This window comes from Sphaerulina musiva (assembly GCF_000320565.1).
Source record: "Sphaerulina musiva SO2202 unplaced genomic scaffold SEPMUscaffold_4, whole genome shotgun sequence".
NCBI lineage: Eukaryota > Fungi > Ascomycota > Dothideomycetes > Mycosphaerellales > Mycosphaerellaceae > Sphaerulina > Sphaerulina musiva.
The window spans coordinates 100,886-118,049 of NW_016017386.1; the positions used below are offsets into that span (position 1 = coordinate 100,886).

Consider the following 17,164-nt stretch of genomic DNA (forward strand, 5'->3'; position numbering starts at 1 on the left):
CGCTGACACATACAAAAGTACAATGTCCCTGATTGTAGTCGACATTTCAGGTTTTCTCAAAAATCGGGCGTTGGGTTGGACGGGATATCAACGGTCAGGTACTTGTACCTTACCTGACCTGACTTGACATTGCACCATAACATAACGATTAATACGTGTAGGTAGGTAGGTACCTATATGTGAGTCGGAAGAAGGGGAGTAAACCCGGAAAAGGTCGATACAGATTAAAGGAAGAAGAGTGTGTGCGTGTGTGAGAGAGAGGATATGAGAATGCAAATCCACTCTGAACCACGAGAGCTTTGGAAATTTTGGAAAAGGGAATTCCCAGATCACGATTTCACTAGTAAGGTAAGAGGTACCCAACCTAGAAGGATTGTATGAAACGGGGTAGAGAAAAGAAAAATTATATAGCATCCTTATACCAACCAGCATACTGACTCGAGAGTGGAGCTAGACATTAGATATACCTAAGGTGGGCTCATATAGCTCAATTTCTTATTGGTCTAGTCTGGTCTGGTCTGGGCTAAATATATATATGAACCAGAGAAACTCTAATATATGTATACATGTACATACCTATATATGATTATTATTACAATTATTTAGGATATCGTCAAGACTATCAGATCATCCGTCCGTCATCCTTCTAAGATACCTATAGTATCTAGACTTTTTTTTTCTTGATAGGTAGATAAATTGAGAGCTGGACGAGTTCCTTTTTTTTGTATATGTATATGTGTATATACACGAGGTAACTTACTAAGGTAGCTACCTGAACTAGGAAGGTAGAGAGGTAGGTAGAGGTAGGTAACGGAGGGAAGGTTGTAGGAGGTACTTTGGCTGCGATTGGACTGGGTTGAATTGGATTGGAACTGGACTGGACTGGACTGTGGGATGTTGGGGGTATAAAGGTTGAAAGGGATTGAGTAAGAAGAAGTTGGGAGGGGGTTTTGGGCGATATATATATGTATGTATGGATGTACTCTAGCATAGGTAGTTCAAGTGTTGTACTTGCTATATGACCTGATGAAAGGCGATCAGAGCTCTCAGGCTACTACATATTACCCGCAAGGAAGACGTAAGGACAAAGCAAGCAGCGATACGGTGTTACTCCCGCTCCTGCTTCTCCACAATCTTCCTCACAACCTCATCCAAATCCTCATTCTCCAATCCCAAGTCCTTCATCGCAAAATCTTTCCTGTCTTCCCAATTCGCATCCAGCGCACCCAACAACCACACCAAATCCTCAATCGCCTGCTTATCCCCCTCATCCCTCTTCTTCACCTTTTCCTCGCGATAAACCTTCGAGTCCAATTTCGTCACCTTCCATTTCTTTTCCCCGCCTTCATCGTTCCCATCTCCACTACTACTACCACTACTCGAAGAAGTCGCCCTCTCAAAAGCCCGCAACACCTCATTCTGCGACACACAAAAACTTTGAATATACAACATGCGATTCCTCGTTTCTTCCGGACGTTGCAGCACTCCTACCGTCGCGAGCGCAATTTGATCAAGTGTACTTGCCGACCAGGTAGTATTCCCATCATCGAGAATTTCCATGTGTCGGTTCGCGAGATCGATGTGGAGGAATTCGAGACTCCAGTCGAAGAAGTGGCCACAGACGAGACTTGTCCAGGTGAATTCATGGAGAGAATTTTGTTGTTGTTTGCTTTGTTGCGAAGAGGAGGCGAGAGAGATGAGGTGTTCGCGGATGGAGGTTTTGAGGCGGTAGAGAGGGACGAGGTCTTGGGTGAGAGGGCTAGAGGAGTCTACGGAGCCGAAGTCGGCGGGGATGAAGCCTGGGAAATTGTAAGAAGAAAAATTACGTGTATATCAGGTAGGTACCAATGCTTTTACGCACGTTTAATACCAGCGCGTGCTGCTGCGTCGGCGATGCGGTTTTGTAAGGCTGGGTCGCTGCCTCGGATAGTGACTATGACTGCATCGTGGCCTTGGAGGACTGGTACGAGTTCATCGACAGGGAACTCGTCGGACACGCTAACTTGCTTTGGGTATGTGGTCTTGGACTTGGAGGATTTGCGCTTGAGTACTGTAATGTCGAAGTCGTTCTTCTGGAGAGCAGCGTATATGGATGGGCCGAGATTACCATCTGCTCCGAGGAGCACTACGGATTTGATGGACATGGCGGGCGAGGCGGAAGTAGAGGGAGGAAGGGCTCAGGAATGCGATTATCTTCTATTTCGTTCAGCCTTGAATGGCTCCCCAATGGCAATCGCGATTCCTGTATTTTCTTTTGCGATCTTGCAGTTGGGTTCGTCGTGATGGTGACTCCTCGATGAGTAAGCAACCCTTTCTCTCGCTATCCGCTGCCGACACCCGCCAAGGATCTCATTGGCCTTGCGGTAAACGTCCATAGCCCAGCACTACCGCATAGCTGTAGTCTTGTCAAGGGCAGGAAAGCCATTATTGTCAGCCAGTCTGTGAGGACGAGAGAAGGATGTCGCCAGTCAGAAACTGCTCATTCTCAAGCATGTTGGAATGTCAGCCATCGTAGAAGATAGTCATTCTTTTGTAGTGACCCGGCTGATGGTGGCGATTTGGGAGAGTAGCCTGATTATTGATACGAGCTCACCCACTGGCGTGTAATATGAGCAGAAGGCCATGATTTTGTTGTCACCACGCGAGTGCGCAGTAGGTGGTGAGTTTCGGTGGTGCCGAACAGTGGGAATTAGACCTGCATACAGCTGACTCCCTTATGGCATCTCCGCTGAAGGCAGATGTGACGACTTCGAGAAGCACTACAGCACGTCTAGATGGACTCACCTCTTGCAGTCATTTGCGACTAGTTTGCGGGCAATAATTACATATTCTTGAAATTCGCCGGCTCCACCCGGAAGCAGCCGGTTGGATCAGATGGAATTCCTTTGTCTGAGCACGAGTGACGAGAAACAGAAATAGAACGTGGAAATCATGTTGGATGTGTTTACTACTGCATCTCCGTCCGATGAAGGCAGGGAAGCGTGGCAGAATTTATCGTGCTACAGCAGGAGACTGCTGAGGGGCTTTCTGCCGTTGCATCATTGGACCGCAGCTGCAGAAGCATTCGGCTTGCCGCTGAGGGTTCTAGCAGGTAGATACAGTACCTAGACAATAGAGCCCATGAAGACAGCAGGTAGTTGTAGTGTCCAGTGTAGGCAGATACATATCGTGCCCTGTCGGAGAGTAGAGAGACGGGAGCATGCATGGCCATGTTCGGATGCTTCCACACGGCAAGGCTGAACTCAATCATGAGGATGGTCATGGCACAGGTACAGTATGAGTATCTCCGGACACAGGACACAGAAATGACAGCAGAGCGACAATAACATCACTCGTCGAGCCGCGGACTTCCCATCATCGCACGAGAAAGCGACTTTTGCCCGCAGTTGTTGCCGTGTCCCATCCAATCGTGACTCTCCCTTCTTGCCCGCTTCATGTTTCTTCTTCCACCTTCCACTGTGTCTTCCAGCGTCGTAGCTCCGTCCTCCGTCATACCCCGTGCATAAGCTTCAAGGGTTTTTTTGCCCCACCACCGTGACGAGACAACCTAAGTACCTAACCCGTACTCTCTCAACGAACTTTTTGAAACAAACAAAACATCACCCACTCCAATCACTACCACAATCCACTCCCACTTCAAACCACAACACACACACATACAAACAGCCATCATGACCTCCTCTCTCGACCAGCTCAAGGCCACTGGCACCGTACGTACACCTCTTCCCCCACCACCACCACCTTCTCCTGTCAACATCGGCCCCGTCGGCATTTGACCCGGCAGACACTAACCGACGCCTCTGTAGACTGTCGTCTGCGACTCTGGTGACTTTGCGACCATTGGCAAGTACAAGCCTCAAGATGCCACCACCAACCCCTCGTTGATCCTCGCCGCGTCTAAGAAGCCCGAGTATGCGAAGCTCATTGACGAGGCTGTTGCATACGGAAAGAAGCACGGCAAGAGCATTGATGAACAGGTCGATGCCACGTTGGACAACCTCCTCGTGCAATTCGGCAAGGAGATCCTCAACATTGTGCCTGGCAAGGTCTCCACAGAGGTTGATGCGAGATTCTCTTTCGACAAGAAGGCCTCCGTTGACAAGGCTCTACACCTGATTGAAGTATGTGGAACACGCTGCAAAGCAAAAAGTACTGCCCATGCTGACATTGGTATAGCTGTACAAAGCCGAGGGCATTGACAAATCGCGTGTACTGATCAAGCTCGCGTCGACATGGGAGGGTATCCAGGCCGCCCACGAGCTTCAGAGCAAGCACGGCATCAACTGCAACCTCACTCTCATGTTCTCTCTACCCCAGGCGATTGCCGCTGCTGAAGCCGGTGCTTTCCTCATCTCGCCCTTCGTCGGCCGTATCCTCGACTGGTACAAGGCCAACACCAAGCAAGAGTACACTCCAGAGAATGACCCCGGTGTCAAGTCGGTGCAACAAATCTTCAACTACTACAAGAAGTTCGGCTACAAGACCATTGTCATGGGAGCCTCTTTCCGCAGCGTTGGTGAGGTCACTGAGCTTGCTGGCTGTGATTACCTCACCATTGCACCCAACCTCTTGGAGCAGCTCTACAACAGCACCGACGCAGTCCCCAAGAAGTTGGAGTCTGAGTCGGCTGCATCGCTGAACATTGAGAAGAAGAGCTACCTGGCGAACGAGGGTGACTTCCGCTTCGACTTCAACGAGGACACCATGGCCGTGCACAAGCTCTCCGAGGGCATCAGCAAGTTCGCCGCAGACGCTGTCACCCTGAAGGACATTCTCAAGCAAAAGATCAACGCATAGGTGGGAATGGGAGGAGGAGATGACGGGCGTTTTTTCGTGAAAAAGGGTGAATCGACATACGACACCTAGATGCATTAACGATTTGAAGATGCTTGTCCATAGCGTTTGAATGAAACCATACCCAAGACGTAATCTTCCATGCTCGGTGTTCCATTTCTTGGCCAGCCAGCGAATCGCGCGCACAATGGGCAGTGGATGGTCCGATTAGTAGCACTCCGTAATCGCTCCGTGAAAACGTCATCCTTGCCAAGTGGGGTCTCGTCTGATTCCCCCTCAGTCGAGCGAGCGGAGCTGTTGCTTCCTATCGACTTTCCACCTCTTCCTCCCAATCTACCAAAAACCCATCCAAACGACGCCAAAGCCATTGAAAGAGCCCATTCCCATACATATACCATCAAAGAAAACACCGCCACTATGGTCAAAGCAGGTACGTGACTAGCCTCCGACGTACCAGTGTCCCATTCGCCAGAACCCATGCGGCGGGGCTAGCCATCGCAAGAATGAGCACGTTTCGGGGGCACATACGCCTCCGCCTCCTCATTTGATGCCAGCTCGTTCATCAAGGTCTCGCGCGGCTGTGCTGGTGATGACTTGGCCAGAAATGGCAATGGCACGGGGATGACACTGTGGGTGCACCGCCGTGACCTTCCGCGCTGACCATTGCACTACTACTACAGTTGCCGTTCTCCGTGGTGACTCCAACGTCAAGGGCACCGTCACCTTCACCCAAGACAGCGAGACATCGCCCACGACCATTGAATGGGACATTACCGGTAACGACGCCAACGCGGAGCGTGGTATGCACGTTCACGCGTTCGGAGACAACACCAACGGCTGCACCAGCGCTGGACCTCACTGTATGTGTATCACAACATAGCATAGCGGTATTCGCTTCGCCAGGACCATGAATACTGATTTCCCACCCTCTCCCTCTCATGCAGTCAACCCTCACTCCAAGGAGCACGGTGCACCAGAGGACACGGAGCGCCACGTCGGTGATCTCGGAAACTTCAAGACCGATGGACAAGGCAATGGAAAGGGCTCTGTGCAGGACAAGCTGATCAAGTTGATTGGTCCCGAGAGCGTTCTCGGCCGCACTGTTGTTGTCCACGCCGGCACCGATGATCTCGGAAAGGGTGGTCACGCTGAGAGCAAGAAGACGGGCAATGCTGGAGGACGTCCAGCTTGTGGCGTCATTGGAATTGCAGCATAGATTATTGTGCTGGCAAGATGTAGATGTGGTTGAAGAAGATTTCATGACATGATGAGACGAAGCAGATGATATTGGGTGATGCACGACATGGTACCTATGCTGTTTGCCAGCCATTGCTGTAGATGTAGTATGGACGAAGGTATACACATCTTATCTCCCGCAGCACCATATACTTGTTCGAGCGCCCTCTGAATATGCTCTTCTGGCCACTACAGTACAGTACAGTACATGTACATGTACATGTATGCTTCTGACCCAAGATTCGTAATAAAAGCGACTTGAAATCACGCCATCACAATCCCGAGGCTCAAAGTTCGTCACTCCACTCCAGCCGGTCATGGTAATGTCAATAAATGCCAATGCCAATGCTAATGCCATATGTGATCTGTGCTATCTAGGTACCGAGCAACAGCAACAGCAACAAACACATCCTGGAGCATTTTCATCTCATCCTTGTTCATTCCATTCCATTCCATTCCATTCCATTCCATCTCACAGCTCCACCCTAGGAGGTACCTTAGGTATCTCCCTATCCCCATCCCCACCTCAGCCACTCCACTCCCATCTCCACTCTCCACCACACTCTTTCCCTAGTAGGTAGTAGGTACCTTAGGTAGTACTACATACAGATAGTAACTTCCCCCATTCTTTATTTTTATTTTTGATTTCACCATAATCATCAATCATCAATTCTAGGTACTATTCCACAATACTCTACAACGAAGTACCACTGCATCCAACAAAGTTATTCCCACTGGCACCCGTGTGGGTAATGGCACCGGCATAGGCTCCATTGGTGTTGAAGACGACACGATCGGCACCGGGCGAACCACCGGTGTAGACGTTTCCGTTTTGCAAGATGGGGAATTCTTGGTAAGGGCCAGAGACGGCGAAGTTGAAGCCTGAAAGAAGAAAGAGACAGAAAATGTTAGTTTTTTTTTGTGCTTGATGGATTGACTATGTTGGGGCATGAGGTAGATGGAGAGAGAAGACATACCTTCGCGGTTGTTGAACGTGTGAGGGTAGTCGTTGTCTCCGACTTGTTGGCCGTTGTTGTAGTACATGACTCCCTGGTTCAAGGCGGCGCGGACGCGGGCTGCAGTGTACTGGTAGCTGCCACAGGTGGTTGCAGATTGACGGGTGACAATGACATTTCCGTCAGCGGGGAGGGCGGTTGGGGCGGAGATGGTGCCGACTGCGAAGAGCAGAGCGGCGCTGAGGAAGGAGAATTGCATCTTGTTTGTTTGGTGGGTGGAGTGGTGGCTGAGAGGATGGATAGAGGGATGTCTGCTGCTGCTGTTGCTGCTGCTGTTGCTGTTGCTGTTGTTGCTGCCTGGTGAGAGAGAGGGAGGGAGGGAATGGGATTGTTTACTTATACTTCTTCTCGTCTCTCCCTGTCAGTGTCCCTCCTTTTCCTATATTAGATAGCCAAGTTCCATCTACTAAACATAGTGCCTCTTGCTTCTGATGGGAGAGAGAGAGGGAGAGACCAGTCAGAGCCAAGATGTTCCTCCCGTTTCCTATCTCGCACAAGACAACGGTAAAAAGGCCCGAGGCGAGATGCGTACAGTCAGTGGCTCGCGAGATAGCTACCGACGATCCGTATCGTCTCCCATGGTTGCTGCTCTGTTCCCCCGTCTGCAGATGAAGCCAACCACCGGTTTCACTGCAGTTCTGAGCTGGTATACCGGTGCAGGTTCGTCTCGCGTGTAGTTTGAGCTTGTAGGAGCCTTGAAAGGGAAGGTCGCGTTTAAGGGCTTATTGTGACTTGGCAGAGATAGGCCAAAGATGTTGCGTTATCAGAGCACATGGGCGGTTCGTAGGGAGTAGAGTGGCCACGTCGGTATAATATTCATGAGCATGGTGGAAGGTATCCCTTGTTGAGTGAATGCGACGTTGATCGTGTCTTGATGTGGAAGCTCCGCAGTGCCTCGGCAGCGGCTCATTCTGCGGGAGACATATTCGAATACATACTTCCTACAGCAGGAGTAAGGTAGGAGGCAAGGTAGTGTGTTCTGAGGTCGTCCAGTAGAAGTGTCGAAGCTGGAGTGGTGCAATGGTGTGTCAGCAACGATCGGCAGGGAATGCGTGGCGCTTGTCTGGATGGGGAAGGCATTCCCGTCCAATGTCTCTCCGCAGTCCGCAGTCCGACTCCGCACTTCACTAGAGCTACCGTACCTCCTACACCTACAGCGGTGGTACTGCTCCCGACACGCGAAGTTGCCATGGCTGCAGGTACGAGTGTGGCGAGCTGGGCAGCCTGCTCTCGACACGGGCATCCAGAGGCGATGCTGATTGATGATCCAACCCTCGAGCTTCAGCTGACGAACCTTCTCGGTGTCGATGAATCTGGGTCCCGGAGCCGTGCGCCGGTCTGCACGTCGAACAAAACCTGGGAGATAAGAGGAGATAGAGAGGTACAGTAATGTAGGTACAACACAGGCGGGGGCAGTAGGAGCCTAGGAGGTGGGAGGTGGCATGGTGTCAATGGTCGCGTACCTTGCCCTACTGCCTAGTGGCCCAAGAGACGTCATTACGTACCTTGCGGGAGAGCAAGTCTAGCTGCCCGTGGAGTACTCGTAAGGTAGTCAAGTTGGTCAAGTTGGGATGAAAGTGTTACAGTACTCATCACTACAACTACTTCTACGCACAGTCTCCAAACCACCAGCAGTATCATCACGAGCATCGACATCGTGCACCATCACGCCATCCCGGACACGACGACAACACTCCTTCTCCGTCACCCCATCGTTCAGACCATCCTCCAGTATGCCCCAAAAGTCAGCCTTCGCTGCTCCAGAAAAGGTGCAGCAGTCACCTCAATATGCCGCCCTCGAAGGCCTCACAACCGGCGCCGCTGAAGCGAGTCCTCTCCAGCGCTTCTGCGCTCCCGTCGAGCAGAAGCTGCAATCCAGCAGTCCCTCGGATGATGTCGAAGGAGAGCTGTACAAGGGCTGGATAGCTGTCATGTCCCGAGCTGCAGCCACATCATACACCGAGGGTGGACGATCCGCTCTGGCTGCGTTTCTCGTCAGTCTCACGCAGAAAAGAGCAGATGGCCAACAAGCGAATAGCGACTATGGCGTGGTGCACGGAATGAAAGTGTGGCAAGATCTACCACTGTTTGGGTGGCAAGTGAGAGATGCGTGGAATTTCGGTATGTCACACAACACCATGTGCCTGATCAATGTAATGTATGCAGTGCATGGATACCAGAGTACTGACCAGTCCAACTTTCACGCTACAACAGCTCCCGCCGACGATAAATCTCCTGCCTTATCGGAAGAATGGACAAACGTCAACGCATTCATAGCTACGCTCGTAAGCGAGCTCCACGACAAAGCGCACTCCAATCCCGACCTCTCCGTCTTTGGCCTCTGGACCATCCGCGACGCACTCGAGGAAGACAACATCTCTGATTCAGCTCTTGCCGCAGCGAGTGTGTGGTTCATTTACGCTGCTCCGACGTTGCTCAGCTGGAGCAAGGAGCAGAAGTCTTACGAGGGGAATGTTGCCAGGGGAGGGTTTGCGCACAAAGATGCAGGTTGGACGGGCTATTCGCCTGCGAGGTGGGCGGTATGGCAGCAGAGGCTGAGTAGTCTTCAAGAAGAGGTGAAGGAGGAGGGGACGAGGGAGCTAGTGAAGCGGGCGATTGAGACGATTGGGAAGGCGAGGTGAGAGATGAGCAGGAAGAAGAGGAAGAAGAGAAAGAAGAGAAAGAAGACAAAGAGAAAACAAAAGAACAAGACGAAGCAAAATGTATGAACAGAGGACATGATCCCACGTACCTGTACTGATATCGTTACTCACATTGTCGCATCCTGTCGTCGTTGTCGTCGTCGTTGTCGTAAGTCATTTAACAGCATGGCCTGCATAGGTATCTCCTTTTTGTTAATCCGTCTTGCTCATGGCCTCATGCTAGGTTCCTTGGCTACCTTAGTCGGGGCTGTGCTCGAGGTCAATTTCTGGACTCCCCGAATTGATGCAAAGCCTTGAGATGCTCAAGCACAATGAGAGATGGTTCAATGCGTTTTTATCACAGTAAGGTAGTAGACTTCTGGGGAGGTGGATGTGCGTGTAAGGTGCCTTTGACCAGTACCTAGGAGTAGGGTAGGAGGAGGTAGTTGTAGTAGTAGTAGTAGTATCAATACGGGTAGGCAGTCGGTCGGACATTTGCTGCTCGTGCCGTTTACCGTAGTAGTCGCGTGGGAAGTGGAGTAATGGTGCATGAGTCGCAGGGTTTCTTCTCATCTACCCTTATTCTATTAATGCTACAGGAACCTGCCCGTACATTAGTGAGGTACATGTACGACGAGCGTTGGAGTTATACAGATGCCCACGACAATCGTGACGATCATGATGATAATAATGATTATAATAGTAGGTATCTACCTTAGTATGGAATGATAATACCGGTGCAATGCAGATGAGTGCAGACTACCTATGCAAGAGGTCATATATATGGAACTCCCCTATGTAGGTGCTGGAGGAGTAGTACAGTAGTAGCAGCTAGCTACCTGTAGTCGTGATAGTGATAGCCTGATAGGTACTGTACTCAAGTGTACTGTAGCTGTCGCCTGGATTCAGGGTAGGGTACCTCCAGGGAAGAATGATGATGGAAAACGTCTAGACTGCGCAGTGAGACACTTTATTATACCTGGTGGTCTCTTGCGGTCCGCGGACAATTGGGTGGCAGAAGTAAACAGGGGCTTTCCTTCTTAGCGCTGACTGCGAACGAGGGTCACAGGTGTCGGCAGAGTCTGCAGGTGGTCTAGCCCGTTGTCGCAGCATGGGCAGTAGTCATCATTCATCCCAGCATTCTTTGCACTATTACCTAGGTATGTTGTTGTCTTGTAGTCTTGTTGTGGGTGCACAACTGGAACTTCTGGAAGTGAGAAAGTCTGCCGTCGACTGTTTCACCAACATCAAACCAGGCCACTGCGACACGCTAGGAGGTCAAAGGACAACACGAGACACTTCTCTTTCTGCCTACTGCCTACCTGTGACCTGACCTACCTGACTACCTCCTACCCACAATCCCGTATTCTCCTCCTCGACTACTCCCTTCCCCGACTGCCACCGTCTCTTCTTTCGCATCGTCGGATATTGCGCCCGCCGCCCCTCCGCGCGTAGCCTGACCAGTGGACCACCCGTACCCAGCATCTGCTCGACTCACTCTCTCCGTCTCTCTCTCTCTCTGTCGACGGCAACAGCCCGGCGCTGTTTCTCGACACACCCACCCACACTCACTCCCTCCTCCAACTCCCACCTCACTCCTCACCTCACCGCGCCGCACCGCTCCACCGACACGCTCGCAGCACCCACTCTCGCTCCCTCGCTCGCTTCCTCTCTTGGTCCGCACGATCATACACGCTCTTTACCACAATCACGCAACACCAATCCGAACGCGCCGGCGCCAAAAACTAAATTACCCGCCTTTCACCTTTCTTTGTACACGACTGCCCTGCTGCGCATCCCGGCTGCATACCTTAATCGCCGCCCACTTCTCGTCCACCTTCCACCAACTATTGACGCTCGCTTAGCCTTGTTTCTCTTCGACACACGCGTACACTACGTACACTACGTACAACACCACCACCACCACCACCACCACCACCACCACCACCACCACCATATCCTCCATGCCCAGTTTCGGTAGCACTCAGCATTCGCCCTCGTTGCAGAAAATGGAAATGGGCGGTGCGGGCAGATATGCCCCCGCCAGGAAAGGCTTCGTCTTTGGCAACATTGCAGGTGATCCGTTTTGGCTTGGATCGATAGGTATTGGCATTGTGAGTACTTGCACACGCGCGACAACGGTCCGCCCACACACACGGTCGCTAACGCGTCGCGACAGTCCGGCTGGATCATCGCCTTTGTCAGCTCCATCATTGCCGACATCAATGGAGAGTATCCCAACTACTCCTGGTGGACTTTGGCCTACTTGCTGCTCTGCATCATGGGCGTGATATATGTCGTGGGCGCCGACGCCATATACACCTATCGCGTGGGACTGACGGGCTTCCTCGCCGCCGGTCTGGTCTTCACCACCTCCGCTGTGAACTCTTTAATCTACTACCCCCAAGCTCCGAAAGAGGCCGCCGCCGCCGGCTTTATCCTGCTATCCATTGACTGCGTATGTGAAATCCTTCTCTCCCTCGTCTGGAGCGAATCATGTCACTAATCATCACCTTGTAGATCGTGTGGATGTTTTACTTTGGAGCCGAGCCCCAGGCAAGTCACCGCCAGACTCTGGACTCGTTTGCGCTACACAAGGACCGTGCACCGAGTCGCAATAGCAGAGCAATGCGCCAGTCGTACCGACCAGAAACCACCCACTCCAATGGTGCGCAACAACCACAGATGTACAGTTCCAACAACCTGCATGGCTTTGAGACTGCATCGCCCGTGACCGGATATCCCGGCGGCACGGCGGGTGCACAGAGTAGGAACAACACATACCCACCACCGCTACGATCAGAGCCGAGCGCAGTCTCCGCCCTGAGCGTTCACAACGGGACTGGTGTGGGAGAGAGCTCCGTCTCGCAACCCACAGAATACCCGTACCGAGCCAAGGCTATCTACAGCTACGAAGCAAATCCCGACGACGCCAATGAGATCTCCTTCACCAAGCATGAAATCTTGGAAGTCAGCGATGTTTCCGGAAGGTGGTGGCAAGCGAAGAAAGAGAATGGTGATACGGGTATTGCTCCGTCGAATTACCTCATTTTGTTGTGATCACCAAGTCGCTTCAAAATGTCACATTTTGCTGTGAGCCAGGATTCGATCCGGGAAACGCAGCGTGTACAGCAGAAACCAATTAGGAAGAAAAAAAGACACATGCCAAGGGCACTACCAGCAGTCACGATGAAACGAAATTCCGGCGTTCAAGATTCAGATATGAACAAGTTGACGGTTGTTCACGAGAAGTGAATTATCGAAGCAGAATCGACTGAGGAGAGGTTGACTGGGGAAACACACGCGAAGATGCATTGATTAGGAACGGGAAGACGGTGTCTCTCCTCAGGACCACGAAACATGTGCGCAGATGTCTCCTGGCTGCAGACATTGAAAAGTCTTTGTCTCTCAGATATTTGGAGGCGTGGAAATGGCAAATGTGCCGATGCGGCTAGACCGGTACTGTTTGTTGGTGGGCGAATACAGGCGTTTCTTCTTTTTTTTTCTTCTGATAGGATGGACCCGTCTTGACCCCAGACCGACATGATCGGTGGGAGGCGACGGCCGTGGCACCAGCCCCAAATTCTTAGCTGGCTCGATGTGACGCACGACCATACCACAGTGCCATGGAGCAAGAGGAGATGAGAGAGAGAGAGAGGGATACAGCGAATACTGCAGTCAGTTTCTTTGCTTTGTTGTTTTGTGTGTGTCTGTGTGCTCGAGCGAGCGAGCGAGCGAGCAACAAACGTACACCTCTTTGGTAGTCTGAATTTGAACAGGTGAGAAGATGAGTTAAGGTAGCTCTCTCCCTCTCTGGTGTGAGATGTGTGGTAAACTAGGTAACTATTGATTGTAATGGTAAGCCTTGCTTGCTGCTTCTTTCCTTTTCCTTTTCCTTTTCGGTGCTGTCTGTCTTGTAGTTATCAAGTGGAATAGCGGATCTACCCTCTAGAGCCTAACCAGTGCATTATACTTCTGCAAAGAAGAAACGAACGACTTCGAATACGATGATGATTCCTTTTTCACAGGAATGACTTCATTATTTCTCTGGTCAAAAGTGTTAGATCATCAGGGTACCTTATTGCAGCTTGCCGTGTAAGCTGGTGGTGGTGGTGGTGGTGGTGGTGATGGTGATGGTCATATATGTATACACTGCCAGTGACACTTGGCTTACAGAAACACCTAGACTTGACTCGACAGCATTTCAACTTCGAGAACGAAACTAGCCCAGGCTAGTCCCTAAAGAAGAAGAAGAAGAAGAAGAAGAACTCTTCAACATTTTCAATGCTCCTCCTCAAGATCGATATCAGGTAGGTACTCACAGTTCATATCTCTATATACTCATCATTCCTCCCCTCCCCGCCCTGCAATCCCACTACTTATCTCATAATCCCCCGCCAGATTATATCCCAATACGAGAAGTCATTTGCGAAGACAGCAATCTCGGTTTCACACGCACGCACGCACCTAGCAGCTTCGTGTTGATTCAGATTTGAAGAGATGCTCGCACGAAACAGGCATTGTATGCGGCTTTGGCGGAAAGGTTGCAGATGGAATGTGGATTACGGGGACAGGATTTGATGAGTGGGAATGGGAAGGAGGATTGGAGTTTTCGGGGAGGGGAGGGCGCAGTTTTTGGTGGGGGATTTTTGATACCTAGATAGGTAGATATCTGGTTTTTGGTGGGGGGGTTATATAGATGTATGTGTGTAATGGTTTTGTAGAAGAGGGAGGCAGATGGAGGATTGACGAAAGGATACTTTCAGGTACTATTATTCTCAATGAGGAAGAAGATGAACCCTTTTGGTGGTTACTAGCTCCAATGGAGGATGCATGTGTATGTGGTACCGTATCTGGGGTATGTGGGTTGTCGATCGAGAGCGGGGGAATCTATCATCATCATCATGATCATCATCATCATCAAAGGCACGCTACTACTGTAGTTACATGACAGGTACTACAAGTGGCTTTGTAATCACACTTGCTCATTAGGTACATAAGCAGATGAGAAGAGAGATATAGAGAAAGAGAAAGAAAAGAGGGCTCCTTATATCGTTATCAATCTTACGAAAAGCAAAGCCACAAAAAGAGCATTCATTACATCCTACCTCCTTCTGAATATTTATAACCACACCCTCCTCCTCCTTCTCCTCCTCCTCCCCCTTTCCCAAAACCAACGCAAACAGAACGAAAAAAAAAACAAAATCATGGCCCTCTCCGCCCGCCAAATGCTCAACCTCCCCCCATCAACAGCAAGCCCCTCCAACTCCACCCTCATCATCATCGACGCCCAAAACGAATACGCTCAAGGAGCTCTCCGCGTGACAAACGCCTCTTCGACACGAAAAGTCATTTCCCAACTTCTCGAATTATATCGTTCTGCATCATCGTCATCTGCAACGAGGATAGTGCATGTTCTCCATCAAGTCCCCGACGGAGCACCAATTTTCACGCCTGGAACGGATTTGGCAGAGGAATTTGAGGAGTTGAGGCCACAGGAGGGAGAGAAGGTTGTGAAGAAGTTGCATCCGAGTGCTTTTGCAGAGACGGAGTTGGATGGGTTGTTGAAGAAGGATGGTGTGGAGGGGAAGAAAGTGGTTTTGGTGGGATATATGGTATATGTTTCCCCCTTTTTTTTTACTTTTCTTTTACTTTTTTTTCCGAAAACTAATTTACACATCTCTAATATAGGCACACGTCTGCGTCTCGACGACTGCTCGCGACGCCGCTCGTTTGGGATATGATGTTCTCGTGGTGGAAGACGGGGTGGGAGATCGAGATATTCCGGGAGCAACGGGCGAGGAAGTGACGAAGATGGTGATGCATGAATTGGGAGATTTTTTTGCGACGATTGTGCAGAGTCAAGATATCAAGTAGAGTTGGTTTGGTTTGGTTGGTTGGTTATAAATATGATAAGATCCAACATTCGGATGTTGTAGTTTTTGCTTCTGTTGTTGTTGTTGTTGTTGTTGTTGGCCAAGTGGAACTCCCGATTCCAGAATCATTATTCTCTACTGCTTTATCCCCGACTTGCCTGATTTCACTACTAATACTTTCAAAGTTGACCTAACCTACATGTAGGTACCTCTCGACCTCTCAGATGAGGTCGTCTGGCATGGAGGTCTAGAAAGAGAGGTCGTTTATTTCGTGCTGTAGAGATTTCCTCCCTGACGGGTCAATTAGATTGTGCCCCTCAGTTGAGCAATAGACTGAGACAGGACTGTATTGGATGAATGGGATGATCATCAATACTTCCGGCGTACTTCAAAGTAGAGCAGTAGACTCCACTCAATATAGTAGTTCTCACAGCAACTTCAACTCATATCCGCAAACACCACTCATCCAATCATTCCCGCTTCCAATCCTCCGGGGGGCAATACGAGAAAACAAAATTCACTCTTTCCGTCCCCCTCGACCCACCACCTTCGCAGACTCTTCCACAGCTCGAGAGATCGTCCCTCGCACAGCGCCCTCTTCCAACACTTGCAGACCCGCCACCGTGCCTCCTCCCGGTGTACAAACCTTATCTCTCAGCAGCGCAGGATGCTCACCATGCTGCAGCAGCCCCGTCGTGCCGCGCATGACTTGCGCAACCATGGTATACGCCTCGAGGCGAGGAATTCCCATCCGAATCGCTCCTGCTGCCATCGATTCCGCTACGAGAGCGCAAAAGGCAGGTCCGGAGCCGCAGAGAGCTGTGCTGGCATCGATGTGGGATTCGGGAAGATATATAATCTGGCCGATGCGGGTGAAGATCCAGGATACCAAATCTGCGGTTTCTTCGGGGAGGGGTGGGTTGGAAGTCACAATTACTGTCATGGACTCGCGTATAGCTGCTGCAGTATTGGGCATCGCGCGTACGATGGTGCAGGAGGAGGAGGAGGAGGATGTCCCTTTACTATCTTTACTAGTCCTGCTGCTGCTGCTATCACCTTGTATGATTTGGTGTAGACGATGCTCCGATACACCTCCGAGGACGCTGATGAGAAGCTTACCTTCTAATGCTTCTTGCATGCCCGTCGCCGCGACACCGAGCACATCGTCTACGACATGCGGTTCGCAGGCGACGAGGACTACATCCGAGTCTTTGACAGCAGATACATTGTCGTTTTCAAAGACGTGCAGATTTGCATTGTATTTGTCCAATTCGTCGTGCACTCTCTTTGCGCCTCGTGCGCTGCGCACGCAAGCATAGAATCTCGAAGGCAGGCGAGAAGGGATGCGCTCGGCAGGTAAAGACTTGTCATTATCCATCGCTTCTGCAGACTGCACGAGGGAGGCGAGAATTCCACTGAGAATTGCAGTGCCCATTGTGCCACAGCCGAGAATGGTCATGGTGAGTCCTCCATCTTTCGGTCGCAGTTCTGGCTTCGTTCGGAGCCATGATTCGTGCGCAGTGACTTGTGTTGCGAGGGCAGATTTGAGGATCCAGTCTAGGTCGCCGCTGCCCGCCATTTTGTTTGATATGAAGATGGT

General features: G+C 50.8%; 8 protein-coding genes across 8 annotated transcripts; 5 read left to right on the forward strand and 3 right to left on the reverse strand.

Annotated features, from left to right (window-relative positions):
* Positions 1 to 955: 955 nt before the first annotated feature.
* Positions 956 to 2,662, reverse strand: SEPMUDRAFT_148447 (NmrA-like family protein). The gene is made up of 2 exons (XM_016904936.1): positions 1,862 to 2,662; positions 956 to 1,799 (listed from the first exon to the last, which is right to left on the reverse strand). The coding sequence occupies exons 1-2, from the start codon at positions 2,142 to 2,144 to the stop codon at positions 1,108 to 1,110; spliced, it is 975 nt and encodes a 324-aa protein (XP_016761197.1). The 5' UTR covers positions 2,145 to 2,662; the 3' UTR covers positions 956 to 1,107.
* A 949-nt stretch (positions 2,663 to 3,611) lies between these two features.
* Positions 3,612 to 4,934, forward strand: SEPMUDRAFT_148448 (transaldolase). The gene is made up of 3 exons (XM_016904937.1): positions 3,612 to 3,710; positions 3,807 to 4,121; positions 4,177 to 4,934. Exons 1-3 carry the CDS (start codon positions 3,672 to 3,674, stop codon positions 4,795 to 4,797), a joined length of 975 nt encoding a protein of 324 aa, XP_016761198.1. The 5' UTR covers positions 3,612 to 3,671; the 3' UTR covers positions 4,798 to 4,934.
* Positions 4,935 to 5,115: 181 nt separating this feature from the next.
* Positions 5,116 to 6,265, forward strand: SEPMUDRAFT_148452 (superoxide dismutase). Its single transcript, XM_016904938.1, has 3 exons — positions 5,116 to 5,224; positions 5,475 to 5,654; positions 5,739 to 6,265. Exons 1-3 carry the CDS (start codon positions 5,212 to 5,214, stop codon positions 6,008 to 6,010), a joined length of 465 nt encoding a protein of 154 aa, XP_016761199.1. The 5' UTR covers positions 5,116 to 5,211; the 3' UTR covers positions 6,011 to 6,265.
* A 106-nt stretch (positions 6,266 to 6,371) lies between these two features.
* Positions 6,372 to 7,891, reverse strand: SEPMUDRAFT_148453 (extracellular guanyl-specific ribonuclease RntA). Its single transcript, XM_016904939.1, has 2 exons — positions 7,008 to 7,891; positions 6,372 to 6,912 (listed from the first exon to the last, which is right to left on the reverse strand). The coding sequence occupies exons 1-2, from the start codon at positions 7,243 to 7,245 to the stop codon at positions 6,725 to 6,727; spliced, it is 426 nt and encodes a 141-aa protein (XP_016761200.1). The 5' UTR covers positions 7,246 to 7,891; the 3' UTR covers positions 6,372 to 6,724.
* Positions 7,892 to 8,653: 762 nt separating this feature from the next.
* Positions 8,654 to 9,814, forward strand: SEPMUDRAFT_148455 (uncharacterized protein). Its single transcript, XM_016904940.1, has 2 exons — positions 8,654 to 9,167; positions 9,261 to 9,814. The coding sequence occupies exons 1-2, from the start codon at positions 8,780 to 8,782 to the stop codon at positions 9,686 to 9,688; spliced, it is 816 nt and encodes a 271-aa protein (XP_016761201.1). The 5' UTR covers positions 8,654 to 8,779; the 3' UTR covers positions 9,689 to 9,814.
* A 1,073-nt stretch (positions 9,815 to 10,887) lies between these two features.
* On the forward strand, positions 10,888 to 13,527 carry SEPMUDRAFT_148456 (uncharacterized protein). Its single transcript, XM_016904941.1, has 3 exons — positions 10,888 to 11,802; positions 11,868 to 12,146; positions 12,209 to 13,527. The coding sequence occupies exons 1-3, from the start codon at positions 11,653 to 11,655 to the stop codon at positions 12,746 to 12,748; spliced, it is 969 nt and encodes a 322-aa protein (XP_016761202.1). The 5' UTR covers positions 10,888 to 11,652; the 3' UTR covers positions 12,749 to 13,527.
* Positions 13,528 to 14,894: 1,367 nt separating this feature from the next.
* Positions 14,895 to 15,565, forward strand: SEPMUDRAFT_132455 (Isochorismatase hydrolase; the record flags this gene model as incomplete). Its single annotated transcript, XM_016902496.1, has 2 exons — positions 14,895 to 15,303; positions 15,380 to 15,565. Coding segments are annotated over 2 exons (595 nt in total), but the record flags the coding sequence as incomplete, so codon positions are not given.
* Positions 15,566 to 15,945: 380 nt separating this feature from the next.
* SEPMUDRAFT_148457 (pyrroline carboxylate reductase) lies at positions 15,946 to 17,077 on the reverse strand. The gene has a single exon (XM_016904942.1). The coding sequence runs from the start codon at positions 17,021 to 17,023 to the stop codon at positions 16,082 to 16,084; it is 942 nt and encodes a 313-aa protein (XP_016761204.1). The 5' UTR covers positions 17,024 to 17,077; the 3' UTR covers positions 15,946 to 16,081.
* Positions 17,078 to 17,164: the final 87 nt, after the last annotated feature.